This window comes from Rousettus aegyptiacus, unplaced genomic scaffold, assembly GCF_014176215.1.
Source record: "Rousettus aegyptiacus isolate mRouAeg1 unplaced genomic scaffold, mRouAeg1.p scaffold_m13_p_9, whole genome shotgun sequence".
Classification (NCBI taxonomy): Eukaryota; Metazoa; Chordata; class Mammalia; order Chiroptera; family Pteropodidae; genus Rousettus; species Rousettus aegyptiacus.
In genome coordinates, this window is record NW_023416312.1 from 105,598,222 (window position 1) to 105,619,730 (window position 21,509).

Sequence of the window (21,509 nt, forward strand, 5' to 3'; positions counted from 1 at the left end):
CTAAAGTTTGGTCCTTGTTCCTCAAAGTGAGTGGCTAAAGTACAGCTGAAGAGAAAGGTAACCAAGGTTATGGATATCCAGAAATTTGAGGCTAAGATATTCGAAGGCCCTTACTCCAATGCTGAAATCTAGCACTATGGCACCAGTTGGGAAGGAGAGGAAGGCTGTGAGCCAAGCGCCAAAGTCTTCAACAAATGAATTCGACAGCCAGGAGATCAATAGGGTCAGATGGCATTAGCCTCAAAAGAGAATAAGCTTCCTCATGGCAGAGGAAGAATAATTGTCTTTTATATAATGTTTGCTCTACACAGTGATGAACAAAGACTACCTATATGATGAACAGGATGCCAAGTAGAAGGTTTAGAAAACGCACAGGATTATTTTCCATATATAACCAAGCCTGAAGTCAAGTGACTGGAGACATTTCATGGGAGCTTCACTGCAGGACTTAGTACCATATAGGATAGTGTTACTGGAGAGTCAAAAATCACTTTGAGCTTTCTACCCTAGTGATGTTACTCAGAGGGGAAAGGAAGGTGGAAAGATCTGCCTTTTTTGGGAGGGATAAAATGATGGGATGGAGACAAAGAGATCAGGTGTGCATTTGAAGGGGAAGTGGTAAAGATGTGTTATAAGTATTGGGACCAGAATTCTTAATACCTTTATGGAGCTCAGCCTAGTGTTTTGCAGAGTAGAGACCTCAAAATTGAAGCTGATTGTTATGAACAAAAAATAAAGGTTAGGAGTACTCTCCGAAGAAGCAATATTTGGAACCATGGAAGCAAATTTATCATAAAGGAGGCAATCCTGGAAAACTGATACAGGGTACAAATACGGAAAGATGAGAGTCTGAGACTACACAATCCTAGGAGCATATGGGAAGAAAGGACTACTAGCAAAAAAGCACAGAAGGAATGCTCAGAATGCTCCGATATCGTGACGATGAAAAGTATTTCCAGAAGTAAGGAGTGGTTAAGAGTGTCAAATAGCAATGCTTACTAAGCATCTATTCATGATTAAGATTAGTAGTAATTTTGACACCAAACAGAACTGAGTTTATTCTATACTTTTTGAAGCCTAACGAAATACATGATTAAGAACAAAGTCAACATTTACTGGGCAAACCAGATCTTTAATAATCAAGTGTCTGCTGATGAGAATAAAAATACATACCTTGAACCACAACATCTGGCTTCGGTACTGTAGAAAACCTACGATTCAGGGGATCGACTTCTCCAGGAGCTAAAAAGCCCTAAAGAAAGACAATAAAAAGACAGGTTATTGTATTTTTTTTAAAAAAAACCTAATGTTTGAGGAGAAATACTATACCAGTGCCATAACCCTGTACCATGTACATCTGACACTCAGAGTGATGTAAATTAAATCTCAATAGAACTAGCAAAAGAAAACAAAAACAGCTGCACAAAACAGTCATTTATGAACAGGTCAAAAAGTCTGGCTCAGAAAGGGGAGTTAAGTCTACATCTCCCGGATCGTCCTGGAGCCAGGGTGATAGCTTACCATGACAACCTGCAACGGGGAAGTAGGTTTATCAGTAAATCTGGACAACTTTGAGAAAGAGAGGCCTTCTTATGTGTTCAAAAAGTCACAAATTAGCTGGACAGAATGAAATTCCCAAGTGCCTAATTAAGAGCTATATCAACGGAATTTAATATATGAAACATTTAAAGAGTCCCTTACCAAAAATAAATAAATAAAAAACTATAATGTCCCCACTTGTCACGGTGCCTAAAATGATCTTAGCAGTTTATTCGATTAAAAAATGAAAAATTATGTTGTTTAGAAAAGTTAGCGCTTACATCCATTAGCAGTCATTAGTGCGTAAGCGTGACTGTATTCATGAGCAAGGCACTAGGGGTGCTTTGAAAGGGAAAGGTCTCGGGCCTGACCGCGGAGCAGCTCCAACTACAGTGCCAAGGTAGGCGGCCGTGGGCGGCATGAAGGACATGCTTGGCAGGGGAATAGATTTCTGTCAGGGACTGGCCGTGCTCCTAATGTAAGTACCTGGAGGAAAATCTGTAATTAATGAAGGATACGAACGGCAAAAAATTTAAAGAGCCACTCACACATCTGATTACTATGGTGAGCGAAGCAGGAGAGCAGTGGAAGAGCCTTGAAGTTTCGCCTTACCTCTGCCATCAAGCTTCCCAGGATGTACAGAGACTGACCCCACATATGAGGCAACTTGCCCATGGGGACTCGGTCCACAGTGTGAGGATTCTGATATTCTTCGTCCACCTACAATGAAAGACAGAGGCCACAGGAAGGATGATGGAAGGTTTAAGGTGCTAGACAACAAAAACGCGGAGTCTGGATTGTGGCTCACACCCTACAAAATGTCACACATGTAGTAATACACTGAAAAGCCAAGCCAGTGTGACTGCAGGCCACGGTGATGCTCCGCTAACCGTGTGTGGGTCCAGGTCAGCTAGGGATGTTGTCCCCAGGCTGATCTTGGCTGCACAGAACATCCCTGTGCTTCTGCTTACTTACTTATCTCCGTATCATTTGCAACCTCAAGGTTTGGCCTTTAAAAACAATCGGTCTCTGATTAAAAGTAAGGTACGGCCGACACACAGCAAGGCCACACACGGGGAATGTGCACACGCTGGCGAGTCGGAGGGTAAGTAAACACCGGGCATGGCTCCGTTAAGGTCCGGTCTCACCCTGGTCTGCCGTGCCACAACCGAGACCTCTTTAAAAATGTGTTTTCAAGGAACAGAATTAGATTTCCATTGCCCTAAAGACAAACTTTTAGAACATTAAAACCCAAAGATGATAACCATTCTTTGAAACAAGGCCATCGTGCCGAGCTCCATGTCCTGACACCGGCCCACCGACCTTGTCAGGAGGGACGCTGTAGAGCTCTGGCAGAAGCACGACTCCATTTTTGCCCTTGATGAGCACCTCTTCAAGAGCCTCTCTATATTCTTGAACCTGTTGGTGGAAGAAAGGGAGAAAAACACCTCCTGAGCATTCCCTTGGGGGACCCGGGCCCCATTGCAAAAGGACCCGTTCACCGAAGAAAAACGAGCGGGACGAGCAGTAGCATTTATTAACTATTTACTGCAGGCCAGACACTGTGCTAGGAGTTCCACGAGCCTTCCCCATTGAATGCTAATAACCATCCTAGGAAGTACGTATAATTACAGACATTTTATAGGGAAATTAAAGCTCGAAGAGGTTATGAACTTGTGGAGGATCACACGGAAAGTGCAAGGTTGCACCTAGATTTGAGTCTGAGACACCTTGCCTCCAACAAGCCTATTTCCACCCACTATGTAATGTCCTCACGATAGTTTCTTCGCTTTACACATACTGTCTTTTAAAACTGTATTTTACCTGGCAAATTAAGTTTCTATTATGGTCACATTTACATTTTTTGCTTAACAATTTGCTGCAGATTAGTAATACATAAAAAGGTTTCTTCTAGGTCCATTTTTATTATTCCTCTCTGTTCCATGTTCTTTTTATCCTTTCTCTCACTCTTTTGCTAGCTGTCTTTTGTTCTCTTTCTCTGGCGTACACAGTGGCGGACGTGGGGGCCTGGGTGAGCTGCTGGGAAGCATGGGTGTACACATCCACAAGCACATTTCAGGTCTTTTTCAAGGTACAGGTACCATAGATGTTGTGGTATTTGTGTGTATTCCCTAACTATTTAACATGTATAAAGCTGTGATACTGTTTTGATTAGGGTCCTATCATTTTGTATGGATTTCTGACCAATTTTTTAGGTGTTGTACCCGAATCCTGTTTTACCACAAGCCCTATACCTTTTACCTGTCAAATATGCAGAGCATGGTGATTTTTTTCAGAGCATATATGTCCCATTAAAGCTGAACTGACTGTACCTTGCACTTGCAACATGTCTTTGTGTGTGAAATGCAAAGAACTTTAAGGACATCTTCTTCTATGAATAGTGAAAAGTAATTCTCATCACATGCACAGAGAAACCAAAGCAGTCAATGACAATACTTGGGCTACTCAATGCTCAGCAGTAAAGCCAGAAAAAGGATCTAAGTCTTCCAATCTTTCCACCACCACCAACCCAAGTTAAAAAGAAAAAAATAACACTTGAATGTGTGTTATACTTAGTAGGCATATTTGATAAATAAATATTTTTTGAGCAAGCAAAGTTTTTAATAAACAATTTGGTAAAGTTTGAGAAGAGCTGGGAAAAATTGAAGAAACAAAATAGGAGGTCAAAAATACGATACTCTATAATTTACTAAATTTACAGTAAAATATCACCTTGTGGAACCTGAAACTTTCATGTAACCCTATTATTTAAGACTCATATTGGCAGAAAATTAATGTTGGCCAAAGCAGTCGAATTACACAAAAGCGTATTTCATATAGCCAAGGATAAGTGGCTCCCAAATGCACTGGACTTATGTCCAACTTTAGACCATAGCCAATTTGTAGAATGGCTAACACCGAACTAACTCAACTAAGTTCCCAATCTCACTATTTTCCAATGATGGTTTGTAAACTACTTTATTCATGTAGCTAAAAAAGCAATGGTGACCATCTCAGGGGTGAGGACAGGGTATGAGTGGATTGTTCATTCTTTTTATTTGTTTTGGTGGGGATTTTTGGTTTTTTATTTGTTTTGGTAGGGTTTTTTGGCTAAAGTGAGAACATCTTATCTAAGATTTATTTTTAATAAGACATACTACATCAGGAAGTAAATTCAAGTACCTCTAGTGCCTGTGGTGAGTAGACAAGGCTTGCTACTTTGCTTTCCATATTTGTTAAGAGCCAAGTCGTAGCGATGACAACATCTGGGTCTTCAAATGCTAACTGCGTGCCCTCAACTATCAGTTTCTAGAAGACAACTCTGTCTCCTCCCTATTAAGGGAGACTTCCATTTGAACACAGGGTTAGCACAGCTATTAACTGAAAGAGGAAGACATGACAACATTCTGCTGAAAAGCTCTTTCCCCAGCACATTACCTGCTCTGCATTGCCACTGAAGATTCCATCAAGGATAAAGTACGTCCAGAACAACGGCCATTCACACTCTATGTTTTCAAATAACTTCAGCTCAGCTGGTTCATAGTATAGACGATTGGGATCCTGATAAAACCATAATAAACAAAGTCTGCCGTATCACTCCAAGGTCAGACATATAGCTTCAGTTCACAGATATTACAATACAGCCTTTCACTACTGATACTTAGTTTCAGAGAAGGCAGAGCACGCACATACTCCTATCCGTTAACAAGGACTTTGTGATGTGACTTGTAACTAGTAGAACTAGGACAATGATGACACTACAGGCAAGTGTATGAAGAAGTGAGATTTTCTGTAATAAACTTGAGCTTGGTTTTATACTTCTTAAGTTTTAGGTATTAGCAAAACATACAAATAGAAGTGTTCAGGACAGCAAGAGGTGAGGGTTTGGGAATCATTCTCGTAGAGATGATACATGAAACACGAGTTGGGTTATAGACATAGTACCTGTATATAATGAATGAAAGGCCCAAGAACAGAGTCTTGGAAAACCCTCAGTTCATTGAGTGAAATACAAGAAGGAAAGAAGAATTAGGATGATGCACTGTTAAGGAAATTAAAATAGAAAGAGAATTTCAAGAAAACGTAGGGATAGGTAACAGTGCCTATACTAGAAAAGTCAAGGAGAACAAGGACTGAAAAAGAGGCTACTGGATCAGTCGCTTAGGAATTATGGTGTTTCAGAGCAGATTTTAGCAGATTGGTTGGGACAGAAGTCAACAAGGCTAAAGTTGGCAAAAAAAAAAAAAAAAAGGAATAAAGTTGAAAAGAGGAAGAAGACCAGAGAGCTTAAGCTCAATAATTAAAGACAATTACAATGTCTCCAAACCAGCAAATCTCATCCTTAAATGATGTTTACATTGTTATTCAAAGTGCTTCTTATCGACTAACGATTCTTTTAAATAATATTTAATTTTTTCCATTGATATTTCCAAGGAGAATTTTTGACAAGTGGAACAAGAGGAAGTTGACTTTTCAGGAGGAAGAAATGTTTAGAACTAATCAACTGAAAAATGTGGAAGGGGGCCAGAAAGACCTACTGGTGAAAAAATTTTTTTCCATTTATAATTATTAAATATTTTTCTGAGGGGAGATACTTTGAGACTATACAAATGTTTTGTTTCTGCCTGAACTTTCATCCACTGATTTAAGCCCAACAAACGTAGCAATAACTACTGATTATTTTAAGTACCATCAGCAAGGTAAGAATTTTCTCTGAATGAGGCTGCAGATAGTAGTGACCATTCTACCTTGGGCTCACTTTGGGGAGGAGAAACCTACCTCTTTGGGAGTTTTATACCCATCTCGTAGAAAGCGACAGCAACCATAACGACCCTGCAAATGCAGAGGAAAAAAAAGGTGAGATGCATGCACATTGGTCCGGCCATAAAAATAATCAGAAATATATCCTTCACAACAGCTACATGAGCCAACCCATCAACAACACTAGACACGACAGTTAAAAAAAAATAATTTAAAAACCGCGTTAACAACCCAGCAGCAGAAACCAATTTCAACACTGTGATGTCAAGCGAGGGCTAAGTAACAGGTCCTTCCCTAAAGCAGAGTTCCTACTATTATCCTTTCTGTGGCTTTCCACCACAGGGTAAGTCTGTGACGGCCCAATCACTAATCTACGTGTTGTTGCTCACGCAACTCATAAGAGACCACAGGCTTTAAAAAAAGAAGAAAAGAAAATGTATTTTTAAATTTTTGAGAAAATTCGAGACTTACAGAAGAGTTACAAAAACAGAGTCTCCAATATACCCTTCAACTACTCCCCTTATATTAACCACCTTTCATAACGTTTACAGAACATTTATCAAAACTAAAAAATTCACCTCGGTACAACACCAGGTTTTCCAGTAATGGCGTTTTTCTGTTCCAGTATCTGATTGGGGATCCCACTGCATTTAGCTGTCATGTCTCCTTAGTCTCTTTTAATCTGCAACAGTTCCTCAGCCTTTCCTTGTTTAAGTGTCACCTTGATACTTTAGAAGCCTGCCTGTTGCTTATTTTGTAGAATGTCCCTCAATCTGGTTTTGTCTGATGTTTTCCCATGATTAGACTGAGGTTATGCACTGTATCAGGGGCACATGGTGTCAATATGGCTTGTTACTGGTGATATTAACCCTGATCACTCAGTTAAATCACTGACACAGAAAATACTCAAGACCCCAAAAGGTACTAATTTCCCCTTAAAGTCTGAGCCTTAAAGAAAAGAAAGGCTCATAAAGGCATACCTGAAGCTTGGTGATGATTTCCTGTTTTGTGACCTCCACCAACTGGTTATCCTCTACTGCAAAGGCTGGGAAGGAAATAACTGAAAGTAGACTGGCGTCAACCTCTTTGGATGTTGAAGCCCGGGGGAGTATTGAATTAAGGATAGACTAAGAGAAAGGAAGTCAAATATAGCACATTAGTGAATAATTTGGGGTTATAATACTAACAATCAGTTTCAAAAGATTTATTTAGCTGAGGATCATTCAAAAAAAAACTAAACATTACTCAATAGTGAGAGCTTAGGATACTAGCTATTTCATTATCTCAAACTTATTCTCAATGCTTTCCAATTCTGATGCTTAGGCAGTTGCTAATGGATAAAGAATTCTCTAGCATCATTATCCTGCCCACCACCCTGTTGCTCCATTTGCAACTGTTTAAGTATTAAAAAGAAAACTCAGCTGCTCAGGAGGGAATGGAAGGCGCAGTTCCTATACCCCTGACATTTATCTTTTCCATGCAAAATTTTGTTTCTAATATTAGAAGGTGAGTTTATATTCACTATAACACTTTAGATGTCTGATCAGGGTTTGAAGAAGAGAAGTCATCTTGCCAATGAGAAGAACCTTAATCTTTTGATAGAGAGCAATCCTAAGCGAAACTGAAGATATGCGCTTACCACTTAAACAGTCTAATCTCTAAACATCTAACCCTAGAGCAACCTGGGACAAGAGAATGTCTCAGAGGCCCTATCAACAGCACTCAAAATCAACCACCCCTGTTCTCTTGCCATATTTAGAAAAGCAGACCCTTGATATGACAACAGTGGAGAATTTCATATTGATGGGACCCCTTTCTAACCTTGGTGAGAGAACAGGGCTATGATCTATGTTACAGCTCATGCTATATGAGGCTTATTTCAGTATAGGATGCTTGCTAAGACATTTGGGGCAGTTGGTAATAAATGCGATTATGTACTCTCCATCAGGTCTCCTTATTCCAAAGTCCATGCTAAGTCTGATTCTGGGTAAGAATGAAATTTTCTATAACGTGCTCCATCATTTTCTTACCTGGCAGTGCTGCACTTCATCAGCCAGGACATGGATAACTGATTGGGGCCCACCTTTCACACCAAACAGATCCAGTTCATCTAGTGCTTCCAGGGCTGCCTGGGAAGAAAAAAGAAGGAAAGGCCAACTTCGGCATTAGAAAGATATCTGTTTCTTCTCCCTATACCTCAATATCATAGGAATGCACATAATGTTCTATTGAACATGTTTGGCAGAACAGGAAATACAATAACATTCTTTATCCCCAGGGGCCTGTGAATTGTTCTTTGCCTCCCATGCTGTTCCAGAGACAGTTAAGACTGATGCTATAGTCAACCTTTTATGATAAAAACCTCAACAAATTCAATATAGAGGGAATATACCTCAACATAATAAAGGCCATGTACAACAAACCCACAGCTAACATCAAAAGTTAAAAGCTTCTTCTCACAGTGAAAATCTGAAAGCTTTTCCTTTAAGAACAGAAATAGGACAAATGTGCCCACTCTCACCACTATTATTCGATATATTGCTAAAAGTACCAGCCATAGCAATTAGGTAAGACAAAGAAATAAAAGGCACCCAAATCACAAAGGAAGAAGTAAAACTGTCATTATTTGCAGATGACTTGATCTTGCATAAAGAAAACCCTAAGGACTCAACCAAAAAACTATTGGAACTAAATGAATTCCATTGGGTTGCAGGATATAAAATCAGCATACAAAAAATCTGGTGTTTCTGTACGCTAACAACAAACCCCCCCAAAAATACAACTATCTCATTTATGGCGTCATCAAAAGCAATAAGGTACTTAACAAATAAATTTAACCAAGGAAATGAAAGGTCTATACAATGAAAAATACAACAGTTTTATGAAAGATACTAAAGACATTAACAAGTGGAAAGCTATTCCATGTTCATGAACTGGCAGAATTAATATTGCTAAAATTTCCATACTACCGAAAGTTATCTATAGATTGAATGAAATCCCCATCAAAATTTCAATGGCACTTTACATACCTGGAGCATAACACTTCCTGATTTCAAAGAATATTACAAATCTATAGTAATTAAAATATTATTCAGCCATTAGAAATATAAAATCCTGCCATTTCTGGCAACAATAAAATACAAAGAAAGCACAGGCACTAAACTTATGGATCTTGGTCTCAGAGGATTTTATGAATTTGACCTCAAAGGCAATGGAAGCAAAAAGCAAAAATAAATAAAGGGGACTATATTGAACTAAAAAGCACAACAAAATAAAGCCTCGACCAAACGAAAGGCACCTAATCAAATGGAAGAAGATATTTATAAATGATATCTCCAATAAGGGGCTAATATCCAAAAAAATATAAGGAACTCAAAAACAAACAAATAAACAAAAATTTTGATTTAAAAGTTGGCAGAGGACCTGAACACTTTTCTAAGGAAGACATATAAACAATATATATATATAAAAATGCTCAACATCACTAGCTATCAGGGAAACGCAAATCAAAATCACAATGAGATACCGCCCCTCCTGTTAGAATGGCTATTATCAAGAGGACAAGTAATAACAAGTGTTGGAGAGGTTGTTGAAAAAAGGGAACCCTCGTACAGTGCTGGTGGGAATATAAATTGGTGCAGCCACTATAGAAAACAGTATGGAGGTATCTCAAAGAATTAAGAATAGAACAACCATGTGACCTAAGCATTCCCTCTGCTGGGTATCTACCTGAAAAACTTGAAAACACATATTCCTAAAGGTATATGTCCCATGTTCATTGTAGCATTATTTACAATAGCCAAGATATGGACACAAACTAAATGTCCTCCAATGGATGATTTGATAAAGAAAATGTGGTACATGTATACAATAGCATACTACTCAGCCATTATAAAGATGAAATATTACCATTTACAACAACATGGATGGATCTGGAGCGTATGATTCTGAGTGAAATAAGTCAAAAGGAAAAAGACAAGAACCATGTGATTTCACTCATGTGGGATCTAAAACAATAAGGAACAAATGAATAAACAAAAAAAACACAAGGAAAACAAAACTCATAGACATAGACAACAGAAACTTATATAATGTTACTAACCAATGTTACCCTAATAAATTTAGTAAAAGCAAGAAAAAATACATTAAAAAAGAGGGATGTTATAGCAACTCAAGCAGCAGACTTTAAAAATAGAATTTTCTTAGTAATTTCTTGTTTTTCTGATTATAAGAGTAAAACTCTGGAGGGCAGATGAAGGACCAGTGGGAACGCCCAGGCACAGAAGTTGCAACAAAACTGAGGCTGTATTCACATCAATAATGGGACAAACCCATACTGTGAACCTCCTGATAATATACTGAGGACGCAGCACCATCTCTGTGGTATTCTTGCCAAAAAAATGTATAAATTGAATCAAATCACGAGAAAATACCACACAAAATTAAATTGAGGGACCGCACTCTTAAAAAATGCCAAGGTCATGAAAGACAAGTAAAGTTTGAAGGTTAAAGGAAACTAAATGTAACATATTATCCTAGATTGGATCCTGAATCACAAGATACAGTGTTTTTTTTTTTTTTGCTATAAATGACATTATTGGGACAATTAAAAAAATGTTGAATGGGGTCTATGGATTGATTACGTGGTAAGATAATGGCAGTGTTCACTTCCTGGTTTTGATGATTGTACCATGGTTATGAAAGAATCTTTGAGGAATTTCACATGGAAGTATTTAGGAGAAACGCGGCAACACATCTACAACTGACCCTCAAGTAGTTCAGAAAATATAACATGTATATACATACGTGTGTAAACAGAAAGATAAAGCAAATATACCGAGTAAGGAACTTAGATGAAGGGTATATGGGAATTCTTTGCACAATTCTTGCAATTTTTCGCTAAGTCTAAAATGATTTCAAAATAAAAAGTTTCAGTGGTTAAAATATTTTCAGTCAAATTATTCAAGAGCATTGATAACATCCAGAATTAGTGAGAGTTTGAAGAAAATGAAGAATACTGCACTTAGTGGCATAAATCTATCATATACGGATGGGGAAAACGTAAACAAGTGGCAATTATTTTGAAGGGCAATTTTAAAGTGTACATCCCTTAACTCAATGGTTGTACTTTTAGGAATCTATTCTCCAAAAATCTGTGTGCAAGATCACCAGGATATACGTATGAGGATTCTCGCTAAAACATTATTTGGAAGAATAAAAAATAGAGGCAATTCCATCAACAGAGGAATATTAAAATGCTGTCAGCAACCGAAAAGAATGAACTAGATTATTGGTATGAACTTACATGGAAGGATGTATGGTTATGCTGCTCAGTGAAATATGAGATTAAGCTTAAAAAATCATATTACAGAAAAGTACAGTAAGATTTTTTAAAAAATAAACTGAATATCTATACCACTTTGAAAATTAAAAGTACATTAAAAGAAAAAGTTTACCCAGGGGATATTTTGTAAGTAAAAGTTCCATATATATATATATATTTTTTTACTAACTCAAGCACATTATTTACATACTTTAAATTTTCTGTGATCTTATTTTTGGTTTATTTCTTCTGTCATAAACTGGCAATGGTTTTTGTTAAATTACCCCCTTATAACTGTTTCAACGTTGACTTGTATTTCTAATATGTTTTGCTCTGTGTTAAGTGAAATGACATTCCAGAGCGGACTGTCTATTTTAGGCTGTGCCTTTTACAATTTTATCTTGACTTTCTCTGTCCTCCCTGTTCCATGTTAGTGCTTTTTGCTTTGAATTCTACTTCATTTGATATTCACAGTCACCATGCTGTTTTTTTTTTTTTTGCAGGCCAGACTTTGCCTATTCTTCAATTTTTAATCTTTCTGTATCAATTTGCCATATTAGAGCTCTTATAAGCAGTATCAGGTTGGATTTCCTTTAATTTTTTTAAATCAATCTGCGCCTTTGCCTTTCATTAGGAGAAACGAGCACTGCATATTTGGCATTATAATGGATGTTTCATCCTGTTCTGGCTGTCCCGTTTTATGCCTTCTTGCTGTTTCCAAAGAACTGGAATGACGGCAGTAGTAGTGGGAAAGAAAAGATGGAGCCAAGTGTGGCTCGTAGACGATTGAGAGGTGGTTTCATATCAAGCTTTGTCAAACGGTGTATAGAAAGAGCAAAGGTCTCTTTTTGTGTTTTTGTAAAGGTAGAGGTGATGAGTTTAGTTTAAGATATGTTCTCTGTGGTCCTGTGGGCTATGTAAGTAGAAAGTAGAGATAGGCTACAAAAGCAGTTGGATACATAAATCTAGAGTTTATGAAAGAAGTTTGTACATACATGTTCATAGTTATGAGAGAATGTGAACTTTGCCTTGTGGTTTAAAAGAACGATTAATGTGGGGATGGTCCACATTCACTGAACGCCTCTGTCTATGGGAAACGTGTACCAGACTTCCTCACCCCACACCTGGGACAAATGAAGCAAGGAAAATTACCTTTGCCATTCCAACTGAACTGGCATTCAATTCTGAGATTCCTTGGTTGGTCTTGTCTCCACGTTCCCATATACCGAAGTCCTGGCATAAAATAAGCAACATACCATTAGCAAGTCGTCACCACGAAATGCTTACTAGATGTACAACCGTTGAATAAAAGGAACACACAGTAGCTGAGCTGCCATACTCATGTACACCTACGACGCTTATTAAGGAGATGCCGAGTAGCTTTGCATCCTTGCAGAACCTCCAAGAAGTTGGAGGACTCCTGGACAGTTGATCAGGACTAACAATTGTAAATGAGTCCACCTAGAGAGGTACTTCTTAGAATTTTATATCAGAGCAGATACCCAGGGGGTCTAGGAAATGTGTCTAGACCACAGGCCAGTATTTTAAACACCCATTCCAATTCTACTCAATATTGGCACTGACGATGTACCATGCACTGATCTATACGCTTTACACTATTATCTTCCTTAATCATTCATTACGTTTTTAATAAATGACAAAATGGAGGTACAAAGAGAGGTTGAGTGACTCACCCAAGAACACATAGCTAACAAGTGACAGAGTTAGAATTAGAGTCTAAGTACTCTCACCCCAAAGCCTACATTTCCTTCGTATTTAAATTATTTTTCAATTACAAATTGGCATATATTAGTCTTAGGTATACAACATAATGATTAGATATTTATATCTTATTAAATGATAAGTCTAGTACCCACCTGGCACCATAAATAGTTATTACAACATTATTGAGTATATTCCCTATGCTGTACTTCATATACTTGTGACCACTCCATAACTACCAATTTGTACTTCTTAATCCCATCACCATTTTCACCCAGCCACCTACCCCCCTTCCCATCTGGTAATCATCAAAATGTTCTTTGTGTCTGAGTCTGTTTCTGTTTTATTTTGTTCTTTAGAGTCCACATTTAAGTGAGATCATATGCTATTTGTCTTTGTCTGACTTATTCAACTCAGCACAATACCCTCTAGATCCATCCATGTTGTTACAGATGTGAGATCCCATTCTTTTTTATGGCTGAGTAATATTCCATTGTATATATGCTCCACCTCCTCTTTATCCAATCATCTATTGATGGCCACTTCAGTTGCATTCTTATCTTGGCTACTGTAAATAATGCTGCAGTGAACATGTGGATGCACATGTCCGTATGAAGTAGTGTTTGGGTTTCACTGAGTAATACCCAGACGTGGGATCACTGGACCTTCCTCTGTCTCCTGTTATAACCTTTGTTTTAAATTCGATTTTTGTCTGGTAATATTACTACCTCGGCTTTTTTTGTTGTTGTTTGTTTCCATTTTAATGAAATATCCTTTTTCATCCCTTTACTTTCAGAGTGTCTTTAATACATTTACCAAAGCCTACATTCTTAAGCACAGCTCTATACAACCCCTTGATAATATAGATAACATTTAAAATTACTTTTAATAAACTTTTTATTTTGAAATAACTTTAATAAGGCAGAGAGAAAAAGTTGAAAACCACATATCACTTATATGTGGGATATAAACCTAAAAGCAACAAACAAACAGGACAAACAGACTCATGGACATGGACAATGGACTAGTGGTTACCAGAGGGTGGAGGAGAGAGGGGAGGGGGAAGAAAGATGGGGGAAAATTTAAATCATTTCTATAAATAAATAAAAAAATAGATAGATAGATAAATGATTTTTTAAAAGAAAAAAAGAAATAAGTTTAGACTTCAAGAGAAGTTACAAAAATGGCACCATAGATAGATAGATAGATAAAATGATTCTTTAAAACAAAAAAAAAAAGAAATAACTTTAGTCTTCAAGAGAAGTTACAAAAATGGCACCATAAGTCCTCATAAACCTTTTACTCAGCTTCTAGTTTCAGCACATGACATAACCATAGTACAACTGCCAAAGCTAAGAAATTAACATCAATATGATACTAGTAACCAAATTATGGACTTCATTAGGAGTTCACCAATTTTTCCACTAAAAGGCTTTTTATATTCCAGGATCCAATCCAACAAAGCAAGGAAAAAAACCTGGACTACTTATGCCTCATCAATTTTCTATACAATGAACATAAGGCAATGAAGAACAGCGACCCTCTGAGAGAGAAGATGTTAACGTTTTATGATTTAATATAAACTTACCTCATACGGTAGTTATAAGAAAAAGTAACTATCACTGAACCAACGTCTACACATAATATTCAACACATGACTCAATTTTATTTCTAAGTAGCTGACCCATAATACTCCTTAGCAAATACATCCCATCATATATGATACAGTTTGAAAGCACAGCATCTTGACCCTCTTGGCTGTGTAACTCCTTGGGGAGAAGGCGAACAGAGGACAAGAGCTTAGCAAAGAGAGAGGCAGAAGGCAATTTCTGCCAGAAGCTGTACAGATTGGTTCGCTGCAAGGGGCTGCACTAAGAGAAGGAATGGGTTATCCAGTATTTTAAAAACACATGTTGAAAACACATTACAAAATGAGTACTTACAGCAGTTTTATATGCGGCTTCGATGTAAAACACAAGGTTCTGTATGAAACTGACTTCGTCCAGGCTGTGGATGATATGAAGTCCTGGGGCAAAAGAGAATAAAGATCAAGAACAGGTCACTGATGACAACAGCCTTTATAGGCAGCCACAGTGACTAAATGTCCCCACTACTCCCAAGTGATCCTACTTCTGCTTAGGAATAATGGCAAGTACCTTGAATCTTAAAGCATAAAAACAAGACTGCGAATCAGTGGTAGGTGTTGAATCTGTCAAATGCTTCCTCTGCATCTAGTGAGCTGATTATATGGATTGGTCCTTGAGTAGGGCTGGGGGTAGGAAGGGAGTTCCAGACCTCTGAGTTAGACTCAGCCACACTAGAGCTTCTGCCAACACATAGCTAAGGAGCATGAGAACTGCTGGCAACCTGTCTCTCTCAGGAGGATCTAACGGCCTAAGGCGGGAGCTGGCAGAGAGGGAGCTTCACATTCCTGTCTGATCCACCTGCAGTACTGCTCCTATCATGGTGAGCTTGGGGCAGGGACTGAGTAGGCTGTGGCCCAAACACCGCACTTTCTTACTGTTCTTAACAACATTGAGACTTCCTTGAACAAATGATTCTATACTTGCTCTATGCCCTTAGGACAATCTCCAGTGACTTTAAATGGTTGCTTTTGAAAACTTAATTTTCACCATTTATGGTTGTTTTGCCAGCATCCCCTAAGTTGCACTCGGCTTCTGTCTAAGACCCTCCTTTAAGCGAGATTGAGATTGGTGAGAATTCAAAAATGTGTAGAAAGTTGCTAAATTTTCCCTCACATGTATCCTTTACATCATGAAGACAATTGTCTTACTAAGTGTTGCATCATTTCTCGCTTAAACTATTTTACTAACCTCGTAACCAGTCCCCCAACTTAATTTTCGGCCCCCTCCAATCTGTCCTCCTGCTACTTGAGTGAATCATCTAAAACTTTCTTATTTACCTTGAAGAATGGCTGTCTACTGAGAACAGAGTAAACTCCAAGCTACTCAGCACAGTACATGGGCCCTTAAACAGCTAGTCCCAACTTTCTAGCTTCATCTTTTGTCACTTTCCCAGACCTATCTTACATTCTCGACATAGAGGACACCTAGCCTTACCCTGGTAGCCAATTCCTTTCAAATTTCTGTGCTTGTGGTCATACTGTGCTCTTTCCTTTTCTGACTTGTGAATTTCTACATATTCCTACCTATTCCTCAAAGGCCCGATCAAATAATATCCACCTAGCAAATGACAATCATATGTTAAGTCAGAAACCAACAAACTACATTTGTTGAATGAGTGGATATGTCTCATAAGCTTCCTTAATATATTTCTGCTTCTTTTCTGGGTCCAAAATAAAAAATCCCAAGGGATATTTAGTCAGTCACTTTTTGCTTTGTAGAAAAACACCCCAGACTCCATATTAAAAGACTGTTAGAAATGTAGGTATAGTTGCCATTCTATTTAAATAAATGAAACCTAAAAATATATTCATTCAGGGAGAAACCACCCCTCCAAAAGAAGTGAGTATGTATATAGCCATATTATAATTTTAAGAAATGGTTATTCAGCCTCTGAGCTGTGTGTTCTACAGGAAAAAAAAGGCTTTGTCACCAAATATGAATTTATGCAAGAAGTGGAGAAGAAAAGTATCAAAGAGCTCTGTAACCGGATTGCAAAGTAAACTGAAATGTCAAAAATGTGGTAAATCGGCAAGTGCATTTACTTATCTCAGGAATATCTGGCAACGGTCCTGTTTAAATTATAATTGAATGGAATCAAATTCATGGTCTTCCCCAATTTAGGAGAAATAAAAGGGAGTGATGCTGGGTCTTACACTTTTCTTTTTCAGGTAAAGCAGCCAAAGGTAAATAACGAAAGCTTCTGAAAAGGGTGTATTATTCAATAATAAAAAATAAACATTCCAATTCTGATTCTTGATTTAATTTCCTTAATATAATTTAGATGCCCATAGACAGATGTATTATTATAATATATCTATAAAGAACAGTATAAAGTAGGTGATTCGGTTTACGTTAACACTAACTATAGGTTTGTCAGTGCATAGTATGAGAATGAGCAATCAACCTTAGTCCTTCTTTCACATCTCATGGTATCTGAGGATTAATAAAAGATCAAAATAGCCATCTAAAGAAAATCTACCCATATTTCCTGGTTCTCGAAAAAAAAAAATATCATTCGTATCCCAGACTTGTTTTTTTTTTTTTTTTGATGTAAAAGAATACCGACTAGATCTCAAAAAATTGTTTCTCTGAGTAAAATTTGCAAAATATTCTGTTTCCAATATGCATCTCTGAACAATGTAAACAGCTATGCTATTTTCTGGCAAGCCACTGTGAGGAAGCCGAGTGTGTCCGAGCAAGTGCCAAACGTTGCCGCGGCTCCCGGTACTTGTGTCCTTGTACTGACCTGAGGCAGTCATCTGTGCTAAGAAGAGCAGGTACAAAGAGGTAGCATCCAACTGCAGGTGTCCCCACTGGTCATCACCCACTACCGTGGCACAGGTTTTGGTGTTGTACTTGGCATGGAGGCTATCCTTGGTACTCTGACTGTACTTGAAGGATTCTACTTTATCTACCTGAAGAAAACAGAAACAGTAAAAGGCAGCTATGGAGGAAATCAGTGCAGCGGCCGGGATCTCCCCGCCCCGCCCCCAGACCCATCCAACTAAGAAAACGCCTGGAGTAATTCAGGCATTTAGAAAATAATGCCAGTCAAACCGGCTATTTCCTATTCATTGCCTCTCTTTCACTCTCCTGAGTTGTTTTTTTTGTTTGTTTGTTTTTGCCCCACTGTAGATAACAAATGGAGATGCAGAGTAGCTCAGTGACAATGGCTTAGGAAGGGATAATTAAGTTGCAAAAAAGGTACATTTGTTCCTGAAAAAGAGTGGTATGAGATTGTCTATAACTTGCATTCTATGCCTGTATTTTGAGTGAGGAAACTTGATTTTTGTTCTAAATAAAACAAGTAGAAGATGGTTGTGTGGAAAAATCAACCCCGGTGCCATCGTCCCCCACACTGATCCAACCAGGAAAGCCCCTGGGGCTGGTCCGGCACTCAGGCAGTGAGAAAATAAGGCCAAACGGCCTGTTTCCCATTCGCTGCCTCTCTTTCACTCTCCCGAAAGTTTTTGTTTTTTGCCACACCGTAGATAACAAACCGAGATGTACAGTAGTTGAGTGGCTTAGTGAGAGGTAATCGAGTTGCAAAAAAAGGTAGGAATCTTAAGAGAAGTCAGAAGCAGCAGAAATACTTTGAAGGAGTGATGAAGGGAGCTGGGGGGAGACGCTCGAGGGGCAGAAAGATTCGAAAGCTGAAACCAGCAGTCAGGGAGGAAGCGCGTGCGGGGGACAACCGGACTCCGCTGGCGCAGACTGGACGAGGGCGCGTCCGATGTGGGACGGTAACTGCCATGCCTTTAAATGTGGTCCGTGAAATGAGTGACCTTAAACCCGTTGGGAAGGTAGACCACGCTGACGTCTAAACTACAACGAGAGCGGCGGAGGGGAATGAAGAAATGATGGCTGTGAGGGAGCCTGCCGAGGCCGCTGCTGAGGAGGTCGGCAGGCCGGAGCGGGTTCTCCCTCCTTCAGGCTGGTCCAGCGCCTGGGAACGGTCACCTGCAATCCGGGCCCCAGTTTCTTCTAATAAAATGTAATCCTGGCTTCCAGAAAATCAGTTCATAGTCAAGGTGTACGGCTTGTGTAAAGGTCTCTTAGGATAAAGGGGAAACACTCTTTTTTAGTAAAACTCTTTGGAATGGAAAAAACCTACAAGATAAACCAGAGATAGCTAAAAATTATCTGCAGTATATGTGACAAAGAATGAATGTTCGTAAAGAAAAGGGATTCCTCAAAACGCAAAAGACAGCACAGAAGACAAAAGGCCAAAGGAATTAACAGGCAATTAAAAGAAATGCAAATTTTGAATCTACATATGAACAGACCTGCAACTTCCCTGCCGAACAGCAGGAAAATGCAAACGGAATGCCGGGAGACAGAAGCCCTCGGCTTCTTATCTCAAATAAAATCAGAAACACTTCCAAAGGTGTTTTTCTTCTAAGTTTTGCAGCAAAATTCATTTGGTGGCAATACTTGATTCAAACTGACATGGGGCTATTTGGAAAATTTTGAATTCCAAAATGTATCTAGCCTTAAGGGTTTTAAGATGAGGGCTTAGAGACCCATTATCATCTTTTACTCAATATATATAATTGAATGTACAATAATGACGAAGTATATCAGAAAATCATTTGTGGAGGGGAAAATATACTGGAAGAAAACATTCCAGGGGTAACTGGGTGGTAAAATCAATTTTATAAATTTTCTAAAATTAGTGTGTACTATTTATAGCATATATACATATGCTATAAACATTCCCTAAGGGGTAGAGATGCTAGTACAATGTATTTTTATTAGATAGGGAGCTGTTAACAATGCCATACCTGTCTGATCATGCAGTGTAGCAGCCCCCTCATCAGCTTCACTACACTCTGCAGAAATAAATGGAAACAAGGCTGTTATAAACATCCCTAGATACAGGAACACTTACTCAGCAACTGCAGTTGGTACATGACCTTTTGAGAACAAGTAACCCTATCCTGGGTTCCTATTTACATGGCATTGACTTTGTAGGTACACAGAACAGCAGATTGTAGCTAAAAGTGGAATCAAAAGCTGCAGTTGGTAACTCTTTCAAGTTAAAAAAAATCCAAATTCCAATAAGTTTATCTAAAACTAAGACAATCATCGTATATGAGGACATTCCACCTGGAGAAACCAGACAAGTCAGTTTAAAAATCATAAAGATAAGAGGATATTCTAAAATATATCCCATGGCCTAGAAAAGCCGACATCATCACTTTTTATTTTTTTCTAAACTAGTCAGGACTTATCTTCAAGCGTCTACAGTAATATTTGTCTGAACATTTTCCCTAAAGAGTGACCTTCAATTCAGAATATAAAGGGGAATTGTTACCACTTAATCTCTTTTTCATGAAAAAAAAAAAAGCCAAACCTTCTTAAGTCTTAAGTCATCACTATTTCTCTTACTAGGGCTTGGCAATTTCTAAAGTAGTTTTCTAATCATAGCACTCCAAAATTCCACTTACCAACCATATACTATACTAGTCTTTATAATATAATGTAGTAATAATAATTATAGTTAATCATAAGATAGTATACTAACAGTATGCTATAGTAATTATACCATATGACACTAGACAGTCCCACCAACAGTGAATGGGAAGACAATATGTTTTGGAAAAACAGCACCAAACAACTTCTCCATTTCTCTAAGCTTTCTGTTTCACAGTCCAGAAGAAGCAAGACCAGGTTACTCCAGGGAATGCTGGCTCAGAGGTGGCTTCAGGACACGCCTGAAAATTAATCTACTTGGGAGCCCCATCATTTTGTTATTCTTTCAAAATTTTCAAGTGGGACTACAAGCAATAGGCATAATAAGGATAAGGGTCAATTAACCTATGCTCCAACTCTTCATGCAGTTTTTTTATTGAGGGAAAAATAAAAAACATTCCTTGGGAGAGTACACTTTTAAAAGTAACTTCTTTCTATAAATGGTCTCTTCCCCTTACAGATAAAGAGAGGAAATAAGATACAGAGGGAGCTTGTCACCTTTAAAAGCACAAGCATTTATTATAATGAAACAGCAGCCCCTAAAAGAAAATCTCTATGCATTATTCTGACCCTAATGAAAGATGCCATCCTTTGATATACTCTGTGGGGAGACTTTATTAAAATCTGAATTACCTTCTACTTATCAGCACATACTCACAGGATTTAGTACATCTTTTCAACCCTCCTTACCATCCACTTTTGCCACTCCCACCTACATTTTCTTTAATTTAAACAGAAAACCTTGGAAATCAGTGACCCAGTGGAGGAGTCCTGATTGTCGTCCATTTTGTCCTCCCGAAGTGGCCACTGTCAGCCATTTCAGTGCTCAAGTTCTAACTTCCAAAACAGGATAGAATTAATAGGAAGCATGGGGAGGTAGGAATAAGGGGAGGTACCCATACTTTGCCTTCTCCCAAACTGGACATGCTGTGATTCGGGGGCACTAGGCAGCATGAATTATACATGTTTATTCATGTACCAGGGCTTCTACCTACACCAAGTGACACCCTCCTCTCACCTACTCTTTTTGAGGATATAGATCT

At 38.4% G+C, this 21,509-nt stretch overlaps 1 protein-coding gene across 4 annotated transcripts in view; it reads right to left on the minus strand.

Annotated features, from left to right (window-relative positions):
- PHKA1 (phosphorylase kinase regulatory subunit alpha 1) overlaps positions 1 to 21,509 on the minus strand; it is a 68,843-nt gene that overhangs the window by 41,862 nt on the left and 5,472 nt on the right. For all 4 annotated transcript variants that reach the window (XM_036227245.1, XM_036227244.1, XM_036227242.1 and 1 more), the window contains exons 3-13: positions 19,776 to 19,823; positions 17,738 to 17,906; positions 15,289 to 15,371; positions 12,776 to 12,856; positions 8,331 to 8,429; positions 7,281 to 7,427; positions 6,319 to 6,372; positions 4,978 to 5,100; positions 2,863 to 2,958; positions 2,152 to 2,259; positions 1,174 to 1,252 (exon numbers count right to left, since the gene is read on the minus strand). In XM_036227245.1, coding sequence (XP_036083138.1) covers positions 1,174 to 1,252; positions 2,152 to 2,259; positions 2,863 to 2,958; positions 4,978 to 5,100; positions 6,319 to 6,372; positions 7,281 to 7,427; positions 8,331 to 8,429; positions 12,776 to 12,856; positions 15,289 to 15,371; positions 17,738 to 17,906; positions 19,776 to 19,823 — 1,087 coding nt within the window. The remainder of the gene's footprint in view (positions 1 to 1,173; positions 1,253 to 2,151; positions 2,260 to 2,862; positions 2,959 to 4,977; positions 5,101 to 6,318; positions 6,373 to 7,280; positions 7,428 to 8,330; positions 8,430 to 12,775; positions 12,857 to 15,288; positions 15,372 to 17,737; positions 17,907 to 19,775; positions 19,824 to 21,509) is intronic.